Genomic DNA, 24919 nt, shown 5'->3' on the forward strand with positions numbered 1-24919 from the left:
TATTTCTCCTTCTTGGAGCTTTTCCACATCAGCAAATCCATTTCAGCTAGCCCTCACAGAAAAGGTATACAGCCTTGTGGAGCTCATCATGTGATAACGCCTGCAGCTTTGTCCCACTGGAGGATTCTGAGCTCCAAAAAAGAGAGTAGGAGTGTAAAGAGAGCAATTCCAAACACAGTTTTCTTGACCAGGTGAAGGAGAGGAAAGTATTCAACTGTCAAGAGAACTTTCCTGGGCATGACATTTTAACATTTTCTACTCTAAGCTTTTCCTGTCAAAACCAATGGCTTCTTCGGGATCTCATCGATTAGCTATCCAACTTCAAGAGGATTTCAATGGATCCAGCCTGCAGCCTTGCCTAGCTGGAGTATTTTAAATTCCATTTTAAAGGCTAAGTCCTAAGGTAAAATCTTTGATCAGAACAAACCTGCTTGTTGTATTTGACCCGTGCTCCATCTCAGTTAGCCTGAAATTGCGCTTGGGTCCTAGTCACTTGTAAACAGTGACAAGTGATTGGTGCTTTACTTTTTCTTTGTGCTTTTTGCCTTAAATCTGTCCAAAAAAATCACATCTCCAGTTCCCATTATTGAATTTTTGACTTTTTGGTGTCATTGTGTTTATTAAATGATTCCATATTTACTACATAGGAGCGGAATGTTATTGTTTGCACCGTTTTAACTGTTTTGGCACTGTTAAATGTTTCACACATTTTCTCTAAGATATGCCTGTCTGCTCTGTGCCCTAGCTACCATGGATTGAGTTCAGGTTTAGATTACTGAAATCCTTGCCTCGGCCTAACTGGGTAGGGACTTAGGGCCAGATGTACAACCAACAAAATTGCGACTTGCAAATTGCAACTCTTGCAAGTCACTATTTGGGAGGTGTAATTTGCAATGTACAACAGTGTGTTTTACACTGTTTGCGATTCTCAATGGGGTCGCAAATTGCGAGGTTTATTAATATTAATGAGCATCTCGCAATTTGCAAGGCCATTGGGAATGACAGGCCCTCCCAGGTATGGTGGCCTGCTGGGCTCATCAGACCACCATGTCTGGGACTGCTTTTAAATAAAGCAGTTTTTTAAATGCAGACCGTTTTCCTTTAAGGATGCATTTAAAAAGAAAAAAAATGAAACGTTTTCGTTGAATTTTTTAAGGGCTGGTAGTGGTCCCTGGGACCACAACCTGCCCTTAAAAAATATTTTCCCTTGCATTTACACAGGCGACGGGGTCGCCTGGGGACCCCTTCCCTTTTGCAAGTGCATTACCACTAGGGGTGGGTGGAATTTCTTTAGTCGCACCATGCTAAGCTCCGCGATACAGTAAAAAATCCCCACGAGCACGCAAAAGTTCCGCGAACACGCGGAATTGCTTGTTCCGCCCATTTGCAATGCTTTTTTCCTGTTTGCTCGGGGGAAAATATCTCACAAACACGCATTTTGAAAGCGCGAGCAAGCAAAAAATTTCATGAAGCCGCGGAACGCGAAATTACCCAAATTCCGCGCACGGAACGGAATTTACCGGCCAGGCCTAATTGCCCACCCTCTTGAAGAGGGTGGTAATTTGCAGGTGCGGTCGCAAAACATTCATACGTGGGGTTGCGGACGCTATTAGGAAGGGAACGCCCCTTTCTAATAGCAACTCGCAATTCCTAAATAGCGAGTCGCAAATAAATTGTGACTCGCTATTTAAGAATTGTACATAGCCCTTTCACATTTTGCATGCGCAAACGGGTCGCAAAGCCATTTGCTCATGCAAAATAGGGTCTTACATCTGGCCCCTAATTACTTGTGGTTGACTACCATCAACTCCAACAAATAATTCGTTTTCTTAAACTATGACTTGACAAATGTGTCTTCTGCTCCCTTTAAATAGACCTGCTCATCTAGCTCTTTCAACCCCAAAGACCAGAGCCATGATGACAAATTACTTAGGATAGTTTATCAATGTGCATGTGGAGACAGCTCGTTCTACTTGTTTTTACATATCCAGTTGAGCAACTCTCAAACCTCTTGCTGCGAGGGTATCAGATCCCAGTCACCATGTGGGGCTAGCTCTCTGATGCTCTGCCACTGAAAATGAGACCAACTACCAAACTGTCAACACCTGCAGTGTGTCACCCCCTGACTTCAATGGCAAATAAAACCAGATGCCTCAAAAGATGCCGAACAGAATGCAACTAGCAGGCCATTTTTGTGAAGCTGAACTATCACATAACTATCAGGCACCTGCTTTGGTTTCTTGTTTTACAGTTCCCCTGTTGAGAGGCACAATGTTCTGATAATTGGAAAGAGTTCAAGGAGCACAATGTTCTCTTTCAAGCACTTATGCCTCTGGGTTAGGACATATACATGCACGTCATGCGTGGCACATTATTGCCACGAAAAACAATCACCCTACAAGACATTGGCGCAGCCCTAAATCTGTCTGCTGCTGTCTAGTGGTTCTATCCAAATCAATGTAGAAGGTATACTTTGTGGAAACATTACTTTTACCTTCTGATAATAATGCAAAGCCACGTGCTAACACCATACCTGCTAGTGCTACTTTTGCATTGAAGCGCACTTTGCCCACACAAATCGGAATTTACGACAAAGTCGATTTCCTGTGATCCACATTAGAAGCCTTTGCTTCTTTGAATTCTCTCACCTTTCAACAGGAAGCCTACATACATTCAGCACAAAATATATCTCAGAGCCTCGGGTGGTTACTAATGTCAGAGAGCCCTTCCCTTTTAGGTCTTTCTACAGACACTTTTAGCTGTTTAAGCATTTCAGGTTATCACTTTAAAAACAAGTGCAATTAAGAAGTAGAAAGCACAAAATCCATCTCCATGCCTCGTATGGTTAGAATGGTCAGTGAGCCCATCATTTTTAGATCTGTCTATGCACAGTTTTTGCTGTTTATAGATCTCAGGTTATTAATTTTTTTACGTACAATAAGGAGAGAGAGAGAGAGAGAGAGAGAGAAAGAGATTTTGGATCAGCCCACTCAGCCAATAGTTGTCACTTGGTTGCCATGCTGTGCCATTGCCTTGATGGACTGTCTATTAAGCTCATGTCTTTTTTTAGCAATATTACATAGTCCAATATGTGATCACATTAGTCTTTGGTGGTGAGGATCAAGTACTCCTTTTGTTAGACTGCACATGCGACATGTCATTCTAATTAAGAGCCAGTGTGTTTTCTTTGATGTATTAGTTTGCTTTCATAATGGCATTTTAGTTGCTGATTGATGGGTTTTTGTTTTAGAGCTGCTTGCTGTTTGGATGCCTTACCTGTCATAAAGTCGCAGTGCTAGTCTCTAATCGCCCTTCAGCGTTAATTTGTGTCACTTTTTATAACGCTTAGTTACAGCTCTTTTATTAATAAGATATAGACATATATGCAAATAGGCTTTCTTATAAATGCAAAGGAAATACTGGTCCTATAACTTCATCACTTACAGTGCACACATCATCTTCTGATTCTTTTTCACAACTCTCTTTTTTGAGCCCAGAGCTTAAATCTGCTAATGTAGTCTGTTCAGCAAAGGGGATTTACTTTCAACTTCCATATTTATTTGGCCTAATTTGGAACTTAATTATGGGATTTCCTTTCTACATACAAGGAGGCTCAACTATTAACAAACTCTCCCCCTAACAACAAGCCAAGCCTATTGGTTTTTACCAAAGTGTATTTCCTTTGGCATGAGTTTTCATAAGGAGGCTGCCAAGCATTAAGTAATACAGCACACCTTTTTACTCCCAAGTATACCATAAACAGGAAATCATCTAGATTATGCAATCTGCCACCTTTGCATTGTTGTGGGCATTTTTAGTCAATGCCTATTTCATAGCAATGGTTAGACTCGGTGGTGTACCGTATTAAGCAATTGGAAACCAGCGCCATGGCCGAGAGATACCTGGAGCCCACTGAAGACCTACCTGCTCATGGCCACATGAAATGCAAATAGAGTCCCCCGTCCTGTGCATCCCCCTCCCACCGCCCCTGATCATTCTGCATTACTGGTGAAGATTTTTCTGCGACACCGAGGTATATCCTGTAATCCATAATAGTGGAGAACTTAAGACAACATAGACAATTTAAAGGTATAGGGGGGGTTCCCTGAAAGAGTGAATTTGAAAGCATATTGCTAAATGTACTACCCGACTATGTAACAAGTACATGTGTACCGCTCTACAGTTAAGTATGATGATGTATCGGAATTGGTGTCTGGTTCGAATGATATATTCTTAGGGCCGTATTTCTCAAACTTTCACGCAGCTCAACGCAGCAAGACACCTTGCTGGGCTGCGTGAAAGAGAGAGGACAGGAATGTGTCATATCTATCAGGTTATGGCACATTCCTGTCCTCTGCCTGGGCTGGCACTCAATTAGCTGCCTAGCGCAAGCGCATGCACCCTTGTGTCATGGTGCAAAGGTGTATGTGATATAGGCAGGATGTTTTTGTGTAGGAAGTGGCACCTTCCTTCGCAAAAAAAACCTTAGAGGCATTTCTATGTGTGCTGCAGAAGGCATCACATGTGGAAAGAAGAAAAGAATGAGGAGAAATAATTATCCTTCTCCATGTTATGCCTCATCTGGGGAGATGTAGCATTTTGACGCATTCGTCTACCACTCATAGTAAATATGGGAATGCACCAAAATCCGTGGGTGGATACATGGGAACACCCGCGCTCCACCTATGGAACACCTCCCTGGGGCAGAGTAACACAAGGCAGAGATTTGCACTGCCTTGGGTTACTCTAGATTCATCAAAAGATTCTGGGCTATGCAAGGTGGCCTTGCCTGGCTTGATAAACCTTACGTAAGTTTTGTGTCACCCTTGCGCCCCCTTGCATTACGCAAGGGTGACAGAAAACCTTGACAAATCTGGCACTCAGTGTTTACTTTATGTCGACAACATAAAATTTATTTTGGATCTGTGAATCAAAAAACCAATAAAGTAAATGTAAAATGCCTGTATCGTAAAGGAACTAAAGACGTCAAAATACAATGAGACAGTGGAGTATCCATTTGGCATTCATTTGTCAAATTATAGACTTCCTCTCTGAATAACAACCTTGAAGAGGGAAGCAATCAGAATGAAGCACAAGTAGCCAGAATGTCGACGTATTACCCACCTTAGGCATCTACGAATGTACCTCTGAGCACGTCAATCAGATTGTCATTTTAGTCGTGCTGTTTGGAATGTTATCCTTGAATGGCCATTGAGCTGCCCTTTGCAAAAGAGAAATGAAGGATGAGGAGCACCGTAAACAATGTAAAACGTAAGACTTTATGAAAATGTGGTATTTTGAAAGGGCGTGAGGGGTTATGGGAAGGATCTGTTTCCGGATGTCCTGAGACCACCGCTGTGAGCTCGCCAAGGTCCAAAGACAGAATCTCGCGAGCTCACCCCTTTGTAGTGTTGTGGGCCCTGGGCCCACATGCTACTAAAATAAGCAACACAGACACTGTAGCATGATACTGGTAACTGGCCCAGGGCATGTGCGCCCGGCCCCTTTAATTAACAGGGTCACCTGACCGCTGACGCCTGTGATGGGTGGGTGTGCAGTGTGGGGTGCAACAGAGATGGAACACTAGAACGTGTCCAGCATGACGCTACATCCCTCCCAAACTTTAATGAAAAAGAAATAAATAAAAGTCCAACCTATGAAGAAAACAAACAACAATACACAGCACCAATGAGTCTCCTCAGGCCGTCTGCTGGGCGGTGCTGGAGTTCTGGAACACGCGGTCAGGAAGCTTTGGCCGGCCTCGGCGATGATGTTCAGACCGGCCTGGTCTTACATTGTTGGAGTCTATTAACAAAGTTCTAATATCGGTGCATCTGGAGCGGTGGTGGAGTCCACTTTGGAAATCTTGCAGGCGCTCAGGTTCCGGTGGACGACAAACCAACAGCTATTGAGGATGATCTTCGTGGATGAGGCCTTTCCTTGGAGGCGACGTACTTGATGATCTTTCCAGCTCCTGTCTGCCGAGCAACTTCAGACTTGCCTCTCCTGCCTGGACTCCCCTCTCACAGGAGTTTCCTGGAGGGCCTTCCTGTCGGGCTGCCATGGGACCGTGTGGACTGTACAGGCTTTGTGGAGGCTGCGGGAAGGTGTCGCTGAGGTACTGCTAGCAGGACCACAGCCAAGTCGCTCATGTAGCCCCAGAGGGTGGTGTCTCAGCCTGGGTGTTCTGGCAATCAGGGTGAAGGTTCTGTGCCTTCCTCAGATGGTCTTTGGGTGAACAGTCTTCATCTGTGACCTCCGTGCTTCCCAGTGCCAGTCGTGGAGCTGCTGCCAACGCATCTCTTCAATCTGGATTCCCCTCTCACAGGAATTCCGTTGAGGCCCTTGCCCCTGGATTGCCACGTGACCGTGTGGGCTGTGCGGGCCTTTCGTAGGCCGCGCCGAGAGGTCGCTGCAGACCTCCCAACAGGGCCATGACCAGGTCTCTTGTAACCTCAAGGGTGGATGGTCCAATGGTCGAGAACGCTATTCTTCGGCAGGCTTCAGGTTTTCGGGGGCACACAGAAGGTTCCTGGGTGGCTAGCCTCCCACGGTGCCAGGAGTACCTTGTTGAACTCCGGATGTCTGGAGTGTTGGGATCCACTCGGGTGGTGCAATGCTCCTTCGATGTTCTAGGTGATGATGCACATGGATGATCTTCATGGTAATTTTCCTTCGGTTGGGCAAATAGGCAACGATCTCTGGCTTTAGGTGACCTCGTGGAGTGAGGAGGACTGGAGGGACTTCGCAGCCCATACCTTCGTCTTGCTGAGGCTGTTCTTCACCCGTGGCATCTGCAGTCAGGAGCAGGGATGCCGTCCGACTTGGACTGCCGATGCTCGGGACTGGACGGTCGCACTGGGAAGCATTGGAGAGAGACGTGATTCGTGCTAGCTGCGGATTACATTTGGTTCTCCCATTGGGCTGTCTCCAGGGACGTCGGTCCGGCTTGGTGGCTGTCTAGTGTCTCTGGGTGCCCTTGTTTTGTGGTGATACGAGTCCTCTGTCCTGTCGATCTTCCCCTTCTCCCTCTTGGGTGCCTGTGGTGGTTGTTTGCCCTGTGGCATCGCGCCACTCTCCTTTCTTCCTTCGCGGAGTGGCGTCCTGCCACGCTCTTCTCCTTCGACCAGGTTCCTCACTTGGGTGTGGCGTCCTGCCACATGTCTCATGTTTGCGCCACATGGACATCTTACTGGTCGTGTCCAGTTCTTAGGACTGTTTACTTGCGGCAGACCTGTTCCAGGTCGGTCCTGTCAGTAGGACTTGCTTCGCTATCTGGCCCCTCTAGCTTATGGATACCAAGCTGTTAGCACCTTACTGGGAAGTGCAGGGACATCTCTGTCTCTTTCAAGGCCCAAAGAGAACACACAGATTTCTTACACTCCGGAATCAATCATAAGCGTGGCTCGGCACAGAATGGAAGCATCAGACATTCTCCATTTGCCTGCGGGTTCTGAGATTATAAAAGCATGCAGGTTGTAAAGTTTCAATAAAGGAGTTCTAGACTGCCGTTTTCAAGAATCATTAACTACATGTGCAACCATGCAGAACCCACTATTTATTTAACTACGATTAAACTGCATTGCACACCTCTTTCACTGCTCAAGCTGTCACTAAATGATCCTCAGTACATGGAGTTTGCCATTGCTCAGTCCTTTCATCATACAAGTGGCCCTCGCACATGTTCACTGGCCCTCGCGCATGTTCACTATTGCCAGTTCACAACCATCATGTTTCTGGTGGCACAAGCCGCTGCCCATAGACGTGGATCAGCTCAACTCTCTTGTTATTTTTAAGCTAGGGCCTCTATCCCAGAGCCAGAGTCCTTCTAATTCCCACGGAGCCAGAAACAGGTGCTGCAGGCCTTTTGGAAATTACGAGATCCTTAGGTACACTGTGGACTGTTTTGTTTCACCCAGAAAATTCAGTTTGGTGAAACTTCAGGGGAAAATGAGGAATTACTGGCAGGAGCGGCCCGTGCAGGTAAGAGTGGTGAGGCTGGGGGGGGGGGGGGGGGGGGAATTCGATAGACGACCACAAGGGAAAATTAAATAATTCATTTTCCCTAGCCGTCCTCTGTCGAAATCCTCCCCCACCCAGCCCTACACCGGCATATTAATTTTCCCTTGCCGTCCTCTGTCGAAATCCTCCCCCACCCGGCGCCACGGCTCTTACCTGCACTGGCCGCTGCTGATTACTGGAGGAATGCGCAAAGGGCCTCTGCACTTGTGGTGGGGGGTTCCGCTGTTGTGGCAGGTCCTCCCTAATAGGTAACTGTAGTACTGAGGTCCCGCCATGAGTGCAGGGCCCCTGCCATGATCGTGGGGCCTACGTCACAAGGGTGGAGGTCCTTTGTGGATCAGGCCATGAGTGTAGCATTCCTGATTCCCTGGTTATTCCTCATTTCTCCGGGCCCCTCAGGGTTCCTTTCATGAATATGCAGCACCAACGTCCAAAGCCCACTGGAGCTCCCAATGCCCCCGGTACCTGCACCTCGGGAGGAGAGCGGGAATGTGGTACTGATCAGAAGCCTTGTAATGACCCCTCACATTAAGGAACCCTCTTATGAGTATCTTAAAGTGAGGGCCATGCTGGCCTTCTGCTCCGTCGGCTCACCGCCAAAAAGCAGACTCAAGGATATGTAAATGTATCATGCCCCTAGTGACGTCCGGTTCAGTAGGACTTATATGGATGCACCCCAAGCTTCCTGCCAAATCCTACCAAAAATCTGAATAAACCATGCTTTCCTAAACCATGATAAACTTCATTTCAGTGCAGCATTGTGTCCGCTTAGCACCAAGAAGCCTTTTGGAGCACTATAGAATACCTGTAACATAACTTAACAAGCACCTTTACTATCACTGCCAGATTTCTGTTTGCCTCAAAAATCAATTATTCACTCAGCTTTCGGGAAAATCGATAGATCATTGAACCCGCATATTTACTCCTTTTTTTATTAAACATGCAGAGTGTGCAAAATCACAGTATTTTACAAAACTCTTAAACATACAATCCTTGATGTGTCTACAGAAAAGAAGGCCGTGGGCAAAGAGATGACATCGGATTAAAAGGCAACTGTTCTCTGTCAGAAAATCCTTCACACGAATAATGAAGCCTTTGTAAAATTCACTGAAGGGATTGGACGGTTGGTTGTATTTACAATGAAATGCAAGGGGATAATTTCATGGGCATAATTATTACTTGAAGGAGATGCATGGCGCCCCACAGAAGGTTCAAGCTGGTGCAGGGATGGCCCTGGGGCGTAAGGAAGATGGGAAAGAGGGAAGAGTGAAGCAGTAGGCAGGCAAACTCTGCTTTTTTCCTTTACGAAAATGTTTGTCCTAATTTTCCCCTCATATCTCCTTTTTGTGGCTGGCTCCATTCGTGTTATGGGCTGCATACTATACAAGGTGTGTTATATATTTCCTATGCTGTACATTTTACACCAAAATCAGAAGCATCACAGAGTTCAATAGAGGCCTCGGGTTTAGGCAAATAAATACAATAACTCAAATCTATAACCATAACGTGGTGTTCCTCAATAAGATAAGACACCATCCTTGATTGCCCTCACAAAACCACTATGCTCCGTAGGATCATGAAGAGGTGACAGAGAAGGGAACACATCTTACTTCTTATGGAACTAGGTGCCGGATTGATTACACTGACCAGCACATGATTTATCAACACATACGGTGGAGGTTGAGCGGGTATATTCCAGGGTAAACTGTGAAATGTATAGAAAAAGAGATGGATTTTAAAAAGCAGGGTCTCGCTGGAAACCGATATCAGCAGGGGTAAAAATATTCAAATGTTCAACCCAGCCACGCACTGGCAGAGCCTTCAACTAGAGTGGGGCAATGGAAGGGCATGAGAGCAAGATGTATAGGAAGAAAGCAGTAGTGGAGCAAATGGTCCATGTAGAAGCCAAGTTGTAACTTACGGAGGGCTTGTAGGATCTCCAGTCATGCGTCTCACACCCATCTTAATCCAAACACTTGCCATTAGATCAGTGGAAGGAGCATTGTTTTCAGATAACTTTTGCGTAGCACATTTTTTCCATGCAGTACAGATCAAATCCTTATGGTGCCGACCACAGTTGGATGCCCAATCACAAAACATGGCCTTCAAAATGGCCACTTTGCCATCTAAATTGTAAACCTTGTTTTTTCCTGGAGCTCTGAAAATCTAGATCTTGGTGCCGACTAGTAAATATTTTGGGTATTAGAATCCCCAGTATCTACTGGCAAGTGTAGGAGTCCTAATCTCAAAAGCTTACTGGGTACAAGTAGGGGGTCCAAGTCCTCAGTATGAACTGGGAAACACTGATGGGCCAAGAACCCATTCAATATGTACTACATAAGACTTATGCAACCAGGGCAATCAAGATGCACTGGCTACCCTAATCCCCAGCATTCACTGAGATCTGCCAAGACCTGCACCATCTTTCAGACAAACATTTTGATCAAGACACAAAACCTCCACTGAGCAACATTCTTGGTTTAAATTCCCCAAATTCAGTGAGGAAAATATTTGGAATCCATGTCTCAAATCCATTGTACAACATGTATGATAAGAATCTACATTAATTAGGCCAAAATTCCGTACAACATCTAGTAAGAGCAACTTTTGGGATCCAAAGAATCATGAAATAAAACGAGTTCCCAACCCGTGAACATAGTCAAGCCATAATGTAATCAACCCTTCAGGAGTTACCTATGATATTCTTAGCTTTCTTCAATGGCATGAAAGATTGCATCTTATGTTTTAACTCTGTTACTGTTTTCTCTTATGTAGTCCAAATCTACGTATCCCAGTTTAAAGGCAACCAGTCTGTTAACTGCTTAGCCAAACTGAAATATGCCCTACAAGTCATAGATTTATTATAATCTGTGGGAAATGTGTTCAACTCCAGTAGTCCTGGAATACCATATCCAGAGTTGTTTAGAACCCTAATTCCATAAAAGATACAAAACACCAATACTTTTCTGACAGAAATGGAGCTGTTGGTCACATTTTAGTTGATTCGATGAAGTCCCAGTCTTGATTGGCTGGTGGCATTTTTGAACAAGTCCTCTGTCGCTGGGAGACGGGCTGGCTGCGCCTGAAGCTGCTTATTGAACGTCGTAGGGAACCCAACCTCTTCCAGAGGCGAAGCTGAGGTTCACTTGGGTCCTCTGGGTGGTAAGGCATGCACTCATGAGGGCCGTAGCGCGACTGGTCGAGTGCGGCGGGTTTGCATAGGGTCACAAAGATAAGGCAGGTTGCCAGCAGGAGGAAGATGCAGACGAGGGCGATAATGATGGGCAGTGGGTCTGCTTTCTCAGTGGCTGCCTTGGTGTGATTCAGTAGGATTCCCTCAGCGGTTGAAGACAGGAATCGTAGAGTGCCAGGGGTGGTGGTGCTGACATTTGTAGTTAGAAATGTGGCATTCATCTTTCCTGCAACAAGAAACATGATTCATTTCAATAATCACTACTTACAACTTCACTCTTCCGATATAAATTGTGTTGCATATCAGTTAATTAGCATCACATAAGCAAATGCACTGACAACCTCAGAAACTAGTTTTCTTACTAGATTAAAAGAAACAGCAGGTGTTTTTAGGCAAGACATGCCTGCCATACCTAACTCATAATTTGCAGTTATTACTTTGCTAGAAGGAAGAGGTAAATTAGAAACAGTCTGACTAATATTTTACAGCCTGCCTAAACAGATGTTTATGTAGCAAATTACCGTATTCCAACAGCTCTCTAAACCTTGAACCTTCTCATAATCCTAGAAAGATTAAAAACCATGTTTTAATTTTTTTCAGTGTGATATTCAAACTTTATACAACCAGAACAATAATTTCCTATACAGATGTGGTCTTGCAGCCTGGATTTCATGGATATAATAAAATGGCATTCCAGGGTGTCTGTCAATTCTCTGTCCATAGTTGTCTTTATTGAAAATAAAAAGACTGTGAGCGCTATTGACCTGTATTGCGAAATGAGGCATTAGTTGTGTGGCCTGTACAATAATGGATCTACATTTGTCCTCCACTGGGAACCAAACACCCCATTGTAGCGCTTGACTCTCATAGGGTAGCGTTGCAAAGCAGTCCAAGGCCTACTCAAGGGAGGTGTTGTGGGCTAGTAATCACTATTTACAGATACACAACAATAACACTCAATAAATGACTGTCGAGTCTGTGCTTTTCTTTAGAAAAAAGAAAAGTACATTTATTACATACACACTACTCAATACTATGCAAAAAGTACAAATATACATAAGCTAATGGAAATACTCCTTAATGACATTGCGTAAACAATCACATCCCTTCCACCGAAGGGGGGGTCTAGTACCACCTCTCACATGTATAGACATTGACTGGTACCTAAATGACACAGGTTGACCATAACTTGGAGTGAAGGCCCTTATCACTGACACCAAGCAAGTGGCTACCCACTGCATTATTTCAACAAGCATTTCATAATGGGAACACCTGCAATAGTTACATATAACCCTGACCAAGAGCACTGAATACTGACAGTAAAGCACACAAACTTTAATCACAGTGGCTGACAGTCTCGGTATTCCACTGAAGCATTTGCCAAAGTAAATGTCTAAGCATAACTGGGAGAATGGTATACTTATAATAACTGTTGGCCTGAATAACGCCAATCAATCCTGCATCATGTTTATAATTACACAACTAAGCAATTATAATCAGGCACCCTGTCAAGGATGCTAGCAACATGTATTCAAAATTCACATTTAGCATAAAACAAGGCATGTAAAACCTAGTCCTTAAAGAATAACATTAGTGTAAATGCACTTCTCTGCAATTGCACCTTTAAAACCCTAGAGAATGTCTCTAATATGATGACCCATATTAATCCTCTCACACCTGGGAGACCAAGCTGTAGCACTAAAGTTCCAGCATTAGGAAGGCTTGAAACAGGTCTAAAACCCTTGAGGAGTTATTGTCTCAGAGTGACCAGAGACTTAGGCTGGGAACTTTCAAATTCTTTTGGGCGGTGCTTGTGCTGCTCCTGAAGCTTCCTCCTGGGGTTCAAGGGAGGTGGGGGGAGAGCTCACGATATGGAAGACAGGCAGAGGGAGGCTGGAAGCGATGGGGGAGAACTGAGGGAAGATAGATACGGGAGAGAAGGCATGGAGAGGGCTGGTGAAGGGAGAGATGGATGGAGGGAGAGAGCCCCGGCTATGAGGGAGGAGGGGAGAGGGACTAGGGCAGGTGGAGTGCACCTTTGCCTTTCCCGTCTTGCCTTGTCTGCTTAGGAGTGAGCTCAGTGGTGAAAGGAGCTGAATTAATGCAGCTCGTGCGCAGCTTTTCAAAGAAACTGGGTCCGGAGCACAGGACCCCGCTCTAAAGCCCCATATATATCACAGCAACCCCACCTTACAGCTCCTGCCTCAATTCGTCATACGGTCAGCGTGCCTTGGTACCTCTCTGCTGACATCCTCCGACTTATGTCCGAACCCCAGTCTGTTATGTAGATTGGGAACAGTTACTGTTCCTTGTAAATACATCTTAGAGCCTTTTCATGCCCACTGCTGCCAGGTGCATTGTGCTCCCACAAGACGAGAGAAGCCACTGCCACCAACCCACATTCTTGTCTGCCTCGTCTCTTCCATTTATTGTGTTGTTTAAGGCCTGAAAACACGTCTTGGTTTCATGGGGTCACGCTGAACAATCCTTGTGTCAGCTCATGCTTTCTTCAGTTTTTTCACATGGAGGTGTATTACTAAAACGAACAGAATACACATTATCGACCTCGGAAAGATGAGATCAAAATTACAGGATTCAAACTTTTGGCCAGATGTGAGCTGGGCCACCTAACGATTTTACTATGTCAACCAAGTCCCCTTTCTGGATTTTTAATGTAGTAAAGCAATCTGTGGTCATGCATTACTCAGTAGGATATCATTATGGCAGCTATAAGCAGGTTTTAAAGTGCTTTCTTCTTTTGATATTTGAAGTATGTACTGGGGAAAATATCAGCTTTCAGAGATTTTCCTAATGGTTCTACCGGCCTGGACTTCCAAGGGGGTCATCATCAGTGTGGACTCCTGAAATGACTGCAGCCTTGTAGTTCCTCTGCTTGGCCTCCACAGCCCCTCCCACCCCCCCCCCCCCCCCAACACACTGCAGGACTCTGCTTGAGAGTGTGGGTGCAGGGAGCGTTTAGTTCTGCTGCAGCCTGGGGTCTGTGTGTGTATATAGTGTGTGGTGATGGTGAATATTGTGACTGTGTGCGATTGCAGAGTGTGTTGCGTGCGGTTGAGTGCAGGACGAGCAGTGCGCAGGGTGAGTAATGAGAGCACTCAGGTTGAGTAGTAAGATTGTATGAGTGAATGGTGTGCTTACGTGAGCACAGAGTGAGTTGTGTGACTGTGTGAATGCACTGGATGAATGGTATGCCCTTGTGAGTGCAGGGTGAGCGGGATTCTTATGTGAATGTAGGATGAGTGAAGCAGTGTGCGCCTGTGATTGAAGGTGAGTGAAGCAATGTGTCTGTGTGAGTGCAGGCTGAGTGATGTGTCACTCTGCATGAGTTAGGTTTTGCGAGTTTATTTGTACCTTTTTTTTCAACCACCCTCTGGTGTTTGATTGAAGGTCGCATGCACTTTATACTCAACTCAAACCTTTCTGCCTAGCACTTTTAAAAAGCACCAGCCGCCACTGGTAAGGATTACCACTAGGGCTCCATAAGAGCAAAAGAGGTAGCTTCCCTTAAACACCTTTGCCAGGTGTCACTATCCTGTACAGATGTAGTCTAGTTCCTTTAGTGTTTGAGTATTATACAGCTGGTTTTTATTTTATTGTATAATGAGTTCAGTGTCACCATTCATTTCCTTTGGAGTAGTAATCCTAATAGAATATTTTTACGAGATGAAAAGAATGCCCCCTGATTCTGGTATTAGCAGGGAGAGAGGGCTGTTACAAACCTCTGTTAAATTCTCCTGGCTTACCTAGCAAGAATTAGTGATTTGTTCCCGGTGAACTTTGTGGCTATTTTGCTGCCATCCCGCTCCACAGTCTTGGAGGATTATGCGTGTAAATGTCATTACAAATGAAAAAAAATCTTCAATCTAAAGGCTTAGACATGGGTCACAACAAATGTGAGGCGAAGGGCCAGATTTAAAAAAAAGACAAGCAACGCAGCGCAGCAGCTAAAAATGCAGCGTTGCATTGCGTGATAGGGAGGAAGCAGGACAGTGCCATACCTCCAGAGATATGGCTCTCTCCTCCCCTCTCCCTAGCGCCAGCGCTGATTTCAGCTGCTTTGCGCCATGCACACACCTTAATGACATAGCACTATGGTGCATGTCTGAGTCTAGCATAGGTTGTGTACAGGAAGGGTACCCTTCCTGTATAAAATACTATGCCTAGACAAGATCAAACACTTTTCCCACTTTGTATGTGTGCTGAACAGTTTAGCACGCATGCAAAGTTGGAAAAGAAAGGAGAAATGAAAACATTTCTCTTGTTAACACCTCCTTTTACATGGCGCTAACTTTTGGCGCCAAACCCTGTCTACAATTGTTAATAGATTGGGTTTTGCGTCAAAAGGCATGGATGATTGCATGGGAACGCCCATGTACCACCCATGTAATGCCCCCTTGGTGTTAAGTATTGCAAAGGAATGCTTCGCGCTGCTTTGCGTTACTTGTAGGGTATTTTCCAACGCAAAACAAGTTTTGCTCTAGAAAGTAAATTGGAAAAATCAAGCTGTGCTGGTTAGCGTCACCTTTTCGACGCTAACCCAGCACAAACTGTATGAAAATCTACCACGGAGAGTCTGACAACAAAGTACACATGGCTGGTATGGGGACAACAGGGCAGGGCTTTAGAGTTTTGGACCAGTATACTCTGATCACACTCAGACCCACAAAATAGGGAGGTGGTCGTATCTTTTTGAAGACTTATACTTTCTTTGAAGTGATGGCGCCTGTACAGTGAATTTACTGAAAGCTTTTCTAACCACTCCAAGCTGTAGTCCATGTCTCGCAATATCAGGTGTTTGTGTTCTCCTCTCTACACATTTTCTCTTTTGCCTAGAATTATCGTGTGTCCTTGCCTTCATTCGACGCCCTTTCCTTTCCAGTATTTACTCAGTTTATAGGGCTGTCTTGATTCTGTGAAAATACCACTTTACCTACCGTGAAAGACACCTTGCTGTTAATCGTATTTGTTACAAGGCACTGCTGAAATCTGGTGCACTGAAGCAGTACTGAAATTAAGATTCTTTGGGTTCCATCATCTGTCATGGCATCTAACCATCATTCGTAAAGCATGCTGAGCTAGAGGCAATGGTGCTAGAGACAAATGTAGCCAGTTTTATATGGGAAGGCTGGTAGAAGATCATGCAGTAAGGAACACCCACGTACAGTTGGAGGCGCTACGGTTTTCGCAAAGATGCTTCAAGTTGCATGGTGGAGACTGAGAGCCATATTCAACCAGCATTGGCTAAAGCCAGTAGGTGTCATTTCTGATATGTGTGATTTGTGTATTTGTTACTATAATGAAGTATAATGTGATAGAATGCGTGATATGTGTGTGTGTTTTTAAGCTTGTGTGAGCATTAGTTTTAAAGGCCATTGTCGCGGATGCCATTTGAACCATCATATAAACGATCCTTCTCCGCTGTGTGCCAGATTTGGAAGTTTCCTAATTTATTTTGTAGCTATGTTGATTGCAGGTTCGCTTATTGAGGCCAAGTTGTAAATTAGCCCCCCTTCTCAGACAGTTTGGGTTAAATAGATGTGTCAAAGGCTTCAGGGGTAACCGGCTGTCTTGGGCCGGCCAAACATTCATGTGCACTTTGCATATTCCCTACCAGGCTGCATTACACAGCCTGTTGGGAAACATGCACAGGCTCCATGTCCCCGTCCTAGCACCGAACGGCGCTCAGACAAATTACAACAGTGCTATGCAGCATTGTCAATGGATTAGGGAGCATGGGAGCCTTGGTATTTCCTGCGAAGAGGAGAGGCGGCGGAGAGGCGGTGGCTGGGATGCGACCAGCAGGTACGTTTGCGCCCACCACTTTTCCCTGCCAGCCACCACTGTTAAAAACTGGGCAAACAGTTGTTGTATCTGGGCATGTTTTGATGCACTTAATACATGACGGTATCTTCATTTTGTTTTTGTTTTTTAAATGGATCATTTTACATGAAATATATTTACATTGTCACAATTATTTACAGAGAAATTATGAAGGAGGGCGAGAGAGTGGGTAGGAGCAAGCTCATCACTGGATAGAATGGAGCATTGGAGAAAGCAAAAACACGGAGCAGTACACTGAAGGTTGTGTTGAGGAAGCAACAACATGGAATAGGATTGGGAAACAACACCAAGGAGCAGGATGTACAAACAATAAAATGGAGCGGGACGGAGGGTTGGTGGAGTCAAACAACAACACGAAGTGTTACACACTGGTGGGTGGGGTCAAACAAGAACATGGAGTGGGATCAGAGGGCGGGTGGGGCAAACAACAAAATGAAGAAGGATGTAGGTTGGGCAAGCAACAACACGGAGGGGAGGGTTGATTGAGGGCAAACAACAACATGGAGTGGGATGGGAAGGTGGGTTTGGCCAAACAACAACACAGAGTGGACAGGGAGAGTGGGGGCATGCAACAACATGGAGCGGAGTGGGATAGGAGGCGGGGGGCAAACAACAACACTGAACAGGGCAGGAGGGTGAGGGGGCAAACAACAACATGGAGCGGGGCAGGGTGGGGCAAGCAACATCAAGGACTGGGACAGGAGAGTGAGTGATAGCAAACAACAACACTGACAATATCAGGACAGGAGGGTGAAGCAAACAAAAACAAAGAGTGAGACAGGAGGGTGGGGGCACCAAAGAACACAGAGTGGAATGAAAGGGATGGTGGGGGCAAGCAACAGGATGGAAAGGAGGGTGGGGCAAGAAACAACACAGAGCTGGGATGTTCTCGCTGCCCCCCCCCCACACATCGCTGCCCCTTTTCTACATTTACCTAAGTGAGCACCCTGAATATAAGACTGATAAATAGTTATCTTGTAAAATAAGTTATATGTTTGAAATTAACGGCTTCTGAAGGGCACTGCAGGCTCCTAGTGACCATCACTTTCCTCCTTAAAAATCATGGAAATCCTTGGTATATGGTGGCATCTCTGGCAACTGGTGGGCAACACAGATGATCTGGTTACAGCCCGTGGCATCCAGTGGTCATTCCTGTAATATTGGGGATATATTTGGCTTTCTGAGTTCAGGTTGGCATCACTGGCCACCTCTGCCAAGCAGCATATTTCAGGCATTACTAGTTTCCGGTGGGCATCACATATCTGTTGTGCAAAATTGGAACACTTTGAGCTAATGATATCCACCCCCTCGATTCTGACTGGCATCACAGCTAATGCTGTGTATCTTTGGCATACATGCCTTTTTTTCTTTCCTCACTGCCTTTGTCTTTTTTCTCTGATCCATTTATCTTGTTTCTCCTGCCACGTTTCTTTTTGTACCTGGTGAGCTAATCTCAACTTCTCCCTCTCAAGCATCCTGGCTTTCTCCTCTTCCTCAGCCTTGACTTTCTGGAGAGGCAAATCCAAGTTCAGGGTCACAGTCTGATTTCACCCATCCACAGGAACGACTTCTGGAGTTGGTGATACTAAAGCCGTCAGAACCAGGGTTAAGGATGAGGAATGTCTTGGGGAAACTTTGGTAAGCAAATGTGGATATACTCTGGACATGTTTGATGAAAAAACGTTCTAATGGGCTAAGACAGCCTGATGCCACAGCACTCCCTCCCTGTCTCCCTATCGCGGTACCGCCCCGTAGTCCATGCCCTGTTTCTCTAAATGGTCCTTAACAAAATCTACAAGGATCTACATATCCTTGCTTCTAGGAGCCCTCCACCCTCTCTCCAAACATAGATCCCTCAACTGATAAGTTGTATCTGCCATTTTACTATACAGGTAAAGCTATGTTCAAGCTCCACTTATTGTTCTGTTCAACAAAGCGGAGAGGGCACTTGCAGATCATACACCAGTTGCCTGCGTTTGCTGCTATTCATCACAGACCAGGAATTGCGCATCCTTTAATTCACATTAATACGTATAAACGAATTATGCCTTCCTTTAATAGGATACACCTCAGATGATTAGGATCTCCGAAAGTCTCCCTCTGTTTAAGTCTCACTTCCCATACACAGTGGGCCTCACAGGTTCATGTTATAACCCCTGAAACCCTGCCCCACAGAGTTACCTATACCCGGAATACTTGTGGCGTCAGAGGAGTGGGGTTAATGAGGATTATGAATGGCTCCTTAGAAATGAGGAATTACCAAAGAATCAACAATATTGGTCCTGAATTACCAATTAGTTCCTAATTTCCCCCAGCCTTTCACTGGCGATTAGGAATCCACGTGCAACGCCACAGATCCATGGAGTTACTGTACAATTCGTAATTCTCGTTGCCTGTGCAATTCGTAATTAAATGGTGCCTTATGACAGGTCTCAGTGTAGACGATGCCGCGCAGATTCCTGCCAGTGTTCAGCAGGGCAGCCAATGCATTGCATGTGATACACTATATAGTTTACTGCACAGAGAAGCGGACTCAGTTGAGCGGAAAGAAAACTGTACCCAGCCACATCATGTTCATTTTCTGTTCATTTGAGGTACCTAGCATACAGAAATATCCCCCACAATGTGAGAGCTATAACCTGCGGCCTACACAAGGAACACATACACAGTTAATTTGAGCCTCCGACAAGCATGAATGTAGTCATTTGTCAGCGCTGCTCTGCCAGGAAAGGCCTCAAAGTGTCCCTTTTCAGCCCGGTGGGAGCAGGGAAGAGAGACGCTTTATTTCGCTGCCAATGATTGAGGGCTTGCAAAGGTCTGCCAACAATACGGTGCCCGCGCCGGATGGGAGTTGATGAAGAGCAGTGCCAGTTTTTCTTTTTCATTAGTGTACTTAACAGGAGATAATTAGGGCTTGATCCACAGCGGCCCGGTTGAGCGCGTGAATTAATATATTTTCTTTATTTGTAGTCCAGTGGAATGGGCAGGCTGCTCCAGGCACTGCATGGAATTTGGGGCCGAGCTAGAACAGAGTGGGGGAGGGTAGCCAATAGGACCCCCACCCCGCTTGGAATACATTTCTAAAGGTTAGTGGTGTCGCCTTTGACCCCCACCCCTCTCCACCCCACCAAACATTTTGAAGAAAGTGTGCTGGCTAACAGTGTTCACTGCGCACACATCAATCTTAACTCACTGCGTGAGTCTCACACTTTCGAAGTAAGTCTCACTCCTGGTCAGACAGCGATTCTACTATTTAAAGGAAACGCTCATCTGGAAATGACAATTGCTCGGACAAATACTATAAACTGCTCAAAACTCACCCAATATCATACCTATGGCACTTATCTAGATCTCTATTGGCCTTTTAGAAAATGCCACCATGGTGTGATAAATGAAGTTCAATATATGAAGGAGTCAAACAGCGTGAACGAGTGTGGCATGAGGCAGATATAATTCTTACGTCTCCCCTACAGACAGCTTTTAGATGTCTGGTAGGTGAAAGCCTATGGTGAACAATACCAACAAGCATTGGCATAGCCAATAGGTCTCGCCTTTGGGACCTTATAAGTGTTTAGCCATGTAACAGTTGCATAACTAAATACTTATAAGGTCCCAAAAGCGAGTCCTATTGGCTATGCCAAGCGGCCGTGAAAGTGATCGCGATCAAACATCAAAGCGGCCGTGTGGCCGCGAAAGTGAAAGTAATCGCGGCAAGCGCACCCGCGCACATGCATTGTACCTCCAGGCTGGCCTGCTAGCACTTTTTGGAGCCCTCTCAATCAGTCTCGCCAGACCAGCGCATGTGCTGGGTCAGGCGAGACCTAAAAAGGAACACCACTGAAACAAGCACTAGCAAAGTCAATAGGTCGCATCCTTGAGTACTAATGGCTCTGCCAATGCCTTTGGTTTATGCTGTACAACAATGTGCTGCATGGCTCTCAAAAAAATATAATAGGACTGGGCAGGGGATGTGAGGTGGGGAATGGAAAAGTAGTTTGGGGTAGCAGGTAGGGGAGGGAGGGAAAAGAAGCACATGATGGAGAGAACAACAAAGAGGGTAGGGGTAAATGCACATGGTAGAGAGAACAACACTGGGGTGAAGGGAGAAGCACACAGGCAAGAGCAAAAGGCCTGGGGCATGGGGCATTGGGGAAGGGGAGAAGTACATGGGCGATAAAGCCACATGGAGTGGGAGGGCAGACGGTAGCAGCACACTATTGAGAGAGCAACACATTGCGGGCTTGGGAAGAGAACCACACCAGTGAGATTAGGTGTTTAAGCAAAAGGAAAGAAGTAGTTCCCTAAATGTGAGCAATGGAAATGCACAAGTAAAGAGACTCTGCTCCGGGGGAGGGAGAAACAAAATGGGCAAGACAAGCCATTGAATAAGAAGCAAGCAATTGAGAATGAAAATAAAGCCAAGCAATTGCAAGCAATAGGCAGATTTTAGGCCCAATGTAAATTATTGGTAAACTGGTACTAAATCTTTTGTAATAAGACAGCTTGCACTTTCTGGTAGGCTCGACCATGGAGCCTACCAGACAGAACAGGAGTACAGTGGGAGAGAATATTTTCTGAAGTTTCAGGGGGAGAAGACAGGATCGTCCTCATCTCTACTCACTTTCTATTGTTTAAAACCGCTTCATCTGACAGTGACAAATGTCACTGACTGAGTCACTCTATTGCAGAAAAGTAGGCATTTCCGTTTGTGGAGCGAATACAGGAGCTGGAGCTACTACTATAAGTGATGTCCTCCTCCTACTGAAACCAAACAGAGAATTACAGATAATGAAGGGAAACGAATACGACGGCTTACCAAGAAGCAAGCAAGCAAGCAAACACAAACACACACACACACAAACACACACACACGCGCGCTCAACAGATGTATTCTGCACTGTGGGTATGAGAACGCTGGCTGGTAGGGCTGGTCTTGGAAGCAGGGAGCACTTCCTGAGGTGGCTATTACACTGAACAGCTTCTGCGCTGCTAGGCAATGGATTAGGGCAGACGTTTTCACAGACACCTGGTATTTGTTAAAGCTGTTGGCACTAGAGTACCCACTTAAGCATATCGCTGTGGAAACAAATGGGATAGGAATAAGGCGGCACTGTAAATGTGAGTCAGGGCATGATTACGCATCAGTGTACCACATGGGTAATGAATGCTTGCACTTCACAGGCAAGGGATCAGGTAGATCAGTTCTTTCCAGCTGAGGGGAAATGGATCATGCAAAGGCAAGAATGTGGGTGAACTGCCCGTTTGAGGACAGGGTCGTAGCTGGACTCTATTTTAGGGGCAACAAAGAACAGGCCTTTCAGGAGATCAGCCATGGAGGATCATCCTTTCTAAGCCAAGGATGCTGATATACGGCCCCTTCCAGGGCAGGAACATGGGCGGACTGCCCCTTTGAGACCACAATCTCAGATGGACCCGGTGCCAGCGACAAGTGAGAGTGGGATATTATAGGACAGGGGTGACAGGGGAAATGGAGGATAATCCTTTCCAGGCTAGGATCGTGGGTGGACTGCTGTTACCAATTCAGGAACAGGGGCTTGCTTTTCTGTCCAAGCCAGTCCTGCGGGTGGACTGCCGTGAGCAGGTCAGGAACAGAGGTGGACCGCTAAGAACATGGGTGAACTGTATTTTCCTGTCTAGAGGCAATGAGGCTGGTGTTCTATGGTCGCGGACATGAGAGGGACTGCCCTGTCAAGACAAGGAGTGTGGGGTCACTGCCTCTCCAGTTGGTGGGCCAATGGTTGCAGGCCTTTGCACACCAGGGCCACTTGCTTTGAGACAAATATATAAAGCACAGGAAGAAATGGATAATAGTAAGGATTCCACTCAAGTAACAAAAAAAATAACATTCTAAATATATGAAATTCCCAACCAAGGCTTCACAGCAAGTTATACAATGTTATTCTATGGCAAACATACCACTGGCGAAAGCCTGACACTGTCATAAGAAGGAATCAAGTTTAGGGATGTGAGGGCTCTTACGAGGGCCAGATGCTCATCAGAGAGCATGTACAATATTACAATGCAAATCAGATAAGACTAGAATTAAAACGCACTGTTTAAAACTTCAAGCTCGCACTTGTGCGGGGTGTGAATACGTGCTGCACATGGTAACACTTGCGTCTCTGCAGGGTCACCATTATCTGCTGAAACATGACTTGTGCCTACACCCACCTCCGCAGCCCGAAGAATTTCTGAGGCTTTTGTTCACTGCCAGTGTTCTTAACTGCAGCAACAAATCCATGCCATTTGCAAGTGAGGGTAGAGAATGAGGAAAGCCACAAAGTTCCCAAAAAGCAGAGTCCATGCTGGACGAAATCCCAGGTCACGTGGTCCTGGCTACCGACGGAGCTGAGAGGATTATCCGCTTGTTGCAGGAGTTAAGGCAGGCTTCCAGGGATGGTTGCTGTAGTGATGCACTGCCCATATCCTCGCTGTGCTGAGATTGCTTGTGCAGTAATCCATATCTGCAGAGCTTGTTCATCCAAACCGCGCTTTGAGTAGATTCAACCCCACTTAGTACTTCCATCTAACAGAACCTACAGGATGCTTGATCACAGACCGTTCCAAAAACGCATATCTTCCTTTTTGAGAAATGTGTAACACAGTGCTTGAGATGGAAAAATAAAAGTTCCTGCTTGTTTCTGAGAAGTGCCGGTTCTCTGCAATTCAAAGTACTGCATTTCTCTTGAGAAGTGCCGGTACTCTCCTCCTCAAAATAAACAAGTGCTCGCCAGGCAGCCGCGGCACCCGCGCTTTACTTTTAACATTAAAAGTAAAGCGCGGGTGCCGCGGTTATACCTAAAGTAATAGATAAAACATCTATTTCTTTACTTTTGGGATAATCGCAGCACCCGCGCTTTACTTTTAACGTTAAAAGTAAAGCGCGGGTGCCGCGATTATACCAATAGTAAAGAAATAGATGTTTTATCTATTACTTTACTTTTGGTATAATCGCGGCACCCGTGCTTTACTTTTAATGTTAACAGAAAAGCGCGGGTGCAGTGATTATAACGTCATCGCGATCACGATCGCTGTGAAAGTGAAAGTGATCGCGATGACGCTCTCCTGAGTGCTGCTGGCTGGCCTAGCGCATGGCGGCTGCCCGCGTGCACGCTCACATGCACGCAAGAGCTAGGCCAGCAAGCAGCACTTAAAAAAGCGCACATACAAAATGTCTCTCCGAGCCAGCGCATGCGCTGGGCTCAGCGAGACCTAAAAACTTACAGTGGGCTTAAAGCACGCCCATTACTTACCATTGGTTTTCTTTATTGTCACTGTCCTTTGCTTGCTTCCTATTTGAATAACTTGCTTTCCTCTACTTATGTTTGTCCCTCCCCTGGAACATATCCTCTTTACCATCGTTTTCAATGGCTGACTTGTATTCTTCTACTGCCAGCATTTGGTGAACTATTTTTTTTTTTTATTAAGCACTCCAAGTGCAAGTGTTTGCTTGCCCTTGTTTTAGTGTGCTGTTTACCACCCCAAACACCATAACCCCCGTTGCTTCCCCTTCAGCTCCTCCGCTGGTTCTGAACCTCTTGTGATCATTTGAATATTTTATTGCCATTTGCTGCTGAGTTGCTCCACATTCCAGAACAAGTTTTTGTGTGCTTCCGTTGCTCCCTCGTCCCTGCCTACACCCCAACACCATCAAACAATCTGCTCCCACCTGCTCCTCTATTGCCCCCTCCACCCCTCGTGGTTATTTTAATATTTATTTATTTCATTTTCATTTTTTGCCAATCCCATAAACTGCCATTGCTGCTGCTGCTCCACTATTTGGGTAGCGCATTTGTGCAAATAAAATAAAAAAAATTTTAT

The 24919-nt window shown here is 45.6% G+C and overlaps 2 protein-coding genes across 4 annotated transcripts in view; one reads left to right on the forward strand and one right to left on the reverse strand.

Moving 5' to 3' along the window:
* The window catches only part of CDH23 (cadherin related 23), a 1199511-nt gene that overhangs the window by 130812 nt on the left and 1043780 nt on the right, over positions 1-24919 (forward strand). The gene's annotated exons all lie outside the window — the stretch shown is intronic.
* The window catches only part of C1_2H10orf105 (chromosome 1_2 C10orf105 homolog), a 42980-nt gene continuing 27010 nt past the window's right edge, over positions 8950-24919 (reverse strand). The window contains exons 2-3 of one of the 2 annotated variants that reach the window (XM_085603464.1): positions 11737-11778; positions 8950-11441 (exon numbers count right to left, since the gene is read on the reverse strand). In XM_085603464.1, coding sequence (XP_085459590.1) covers positions 11011-11436 — 426 coding nt within the window. In that variant the 5' untranslated portion in view covers positions 11437-11441; positions 11737-11778 and the 3' untranslated portion in view covers positions 8950-11010. The remainder of the gene's footprint in view (positions 11442-11736; positions 11779-24919) is intronic. The other variant, XM_085603463.1, reaches the window with a different exon arrangement.

The sequence above is a fragment of the Triturus cristatus genome, chromosome 1_2 (genome assembly GCF_964204655.1).
Source record: "Triturus cristatus chromosome 1_2, aTriCri1.1, whole genome shotgun sequence".
NCBI classification, from domain to species: domain Eukaryota; kingdom Metazoa; phylum Chordata; class Amphibia; order Caudata; family Salamandridae; genus Triturus; species Triturus cristatus.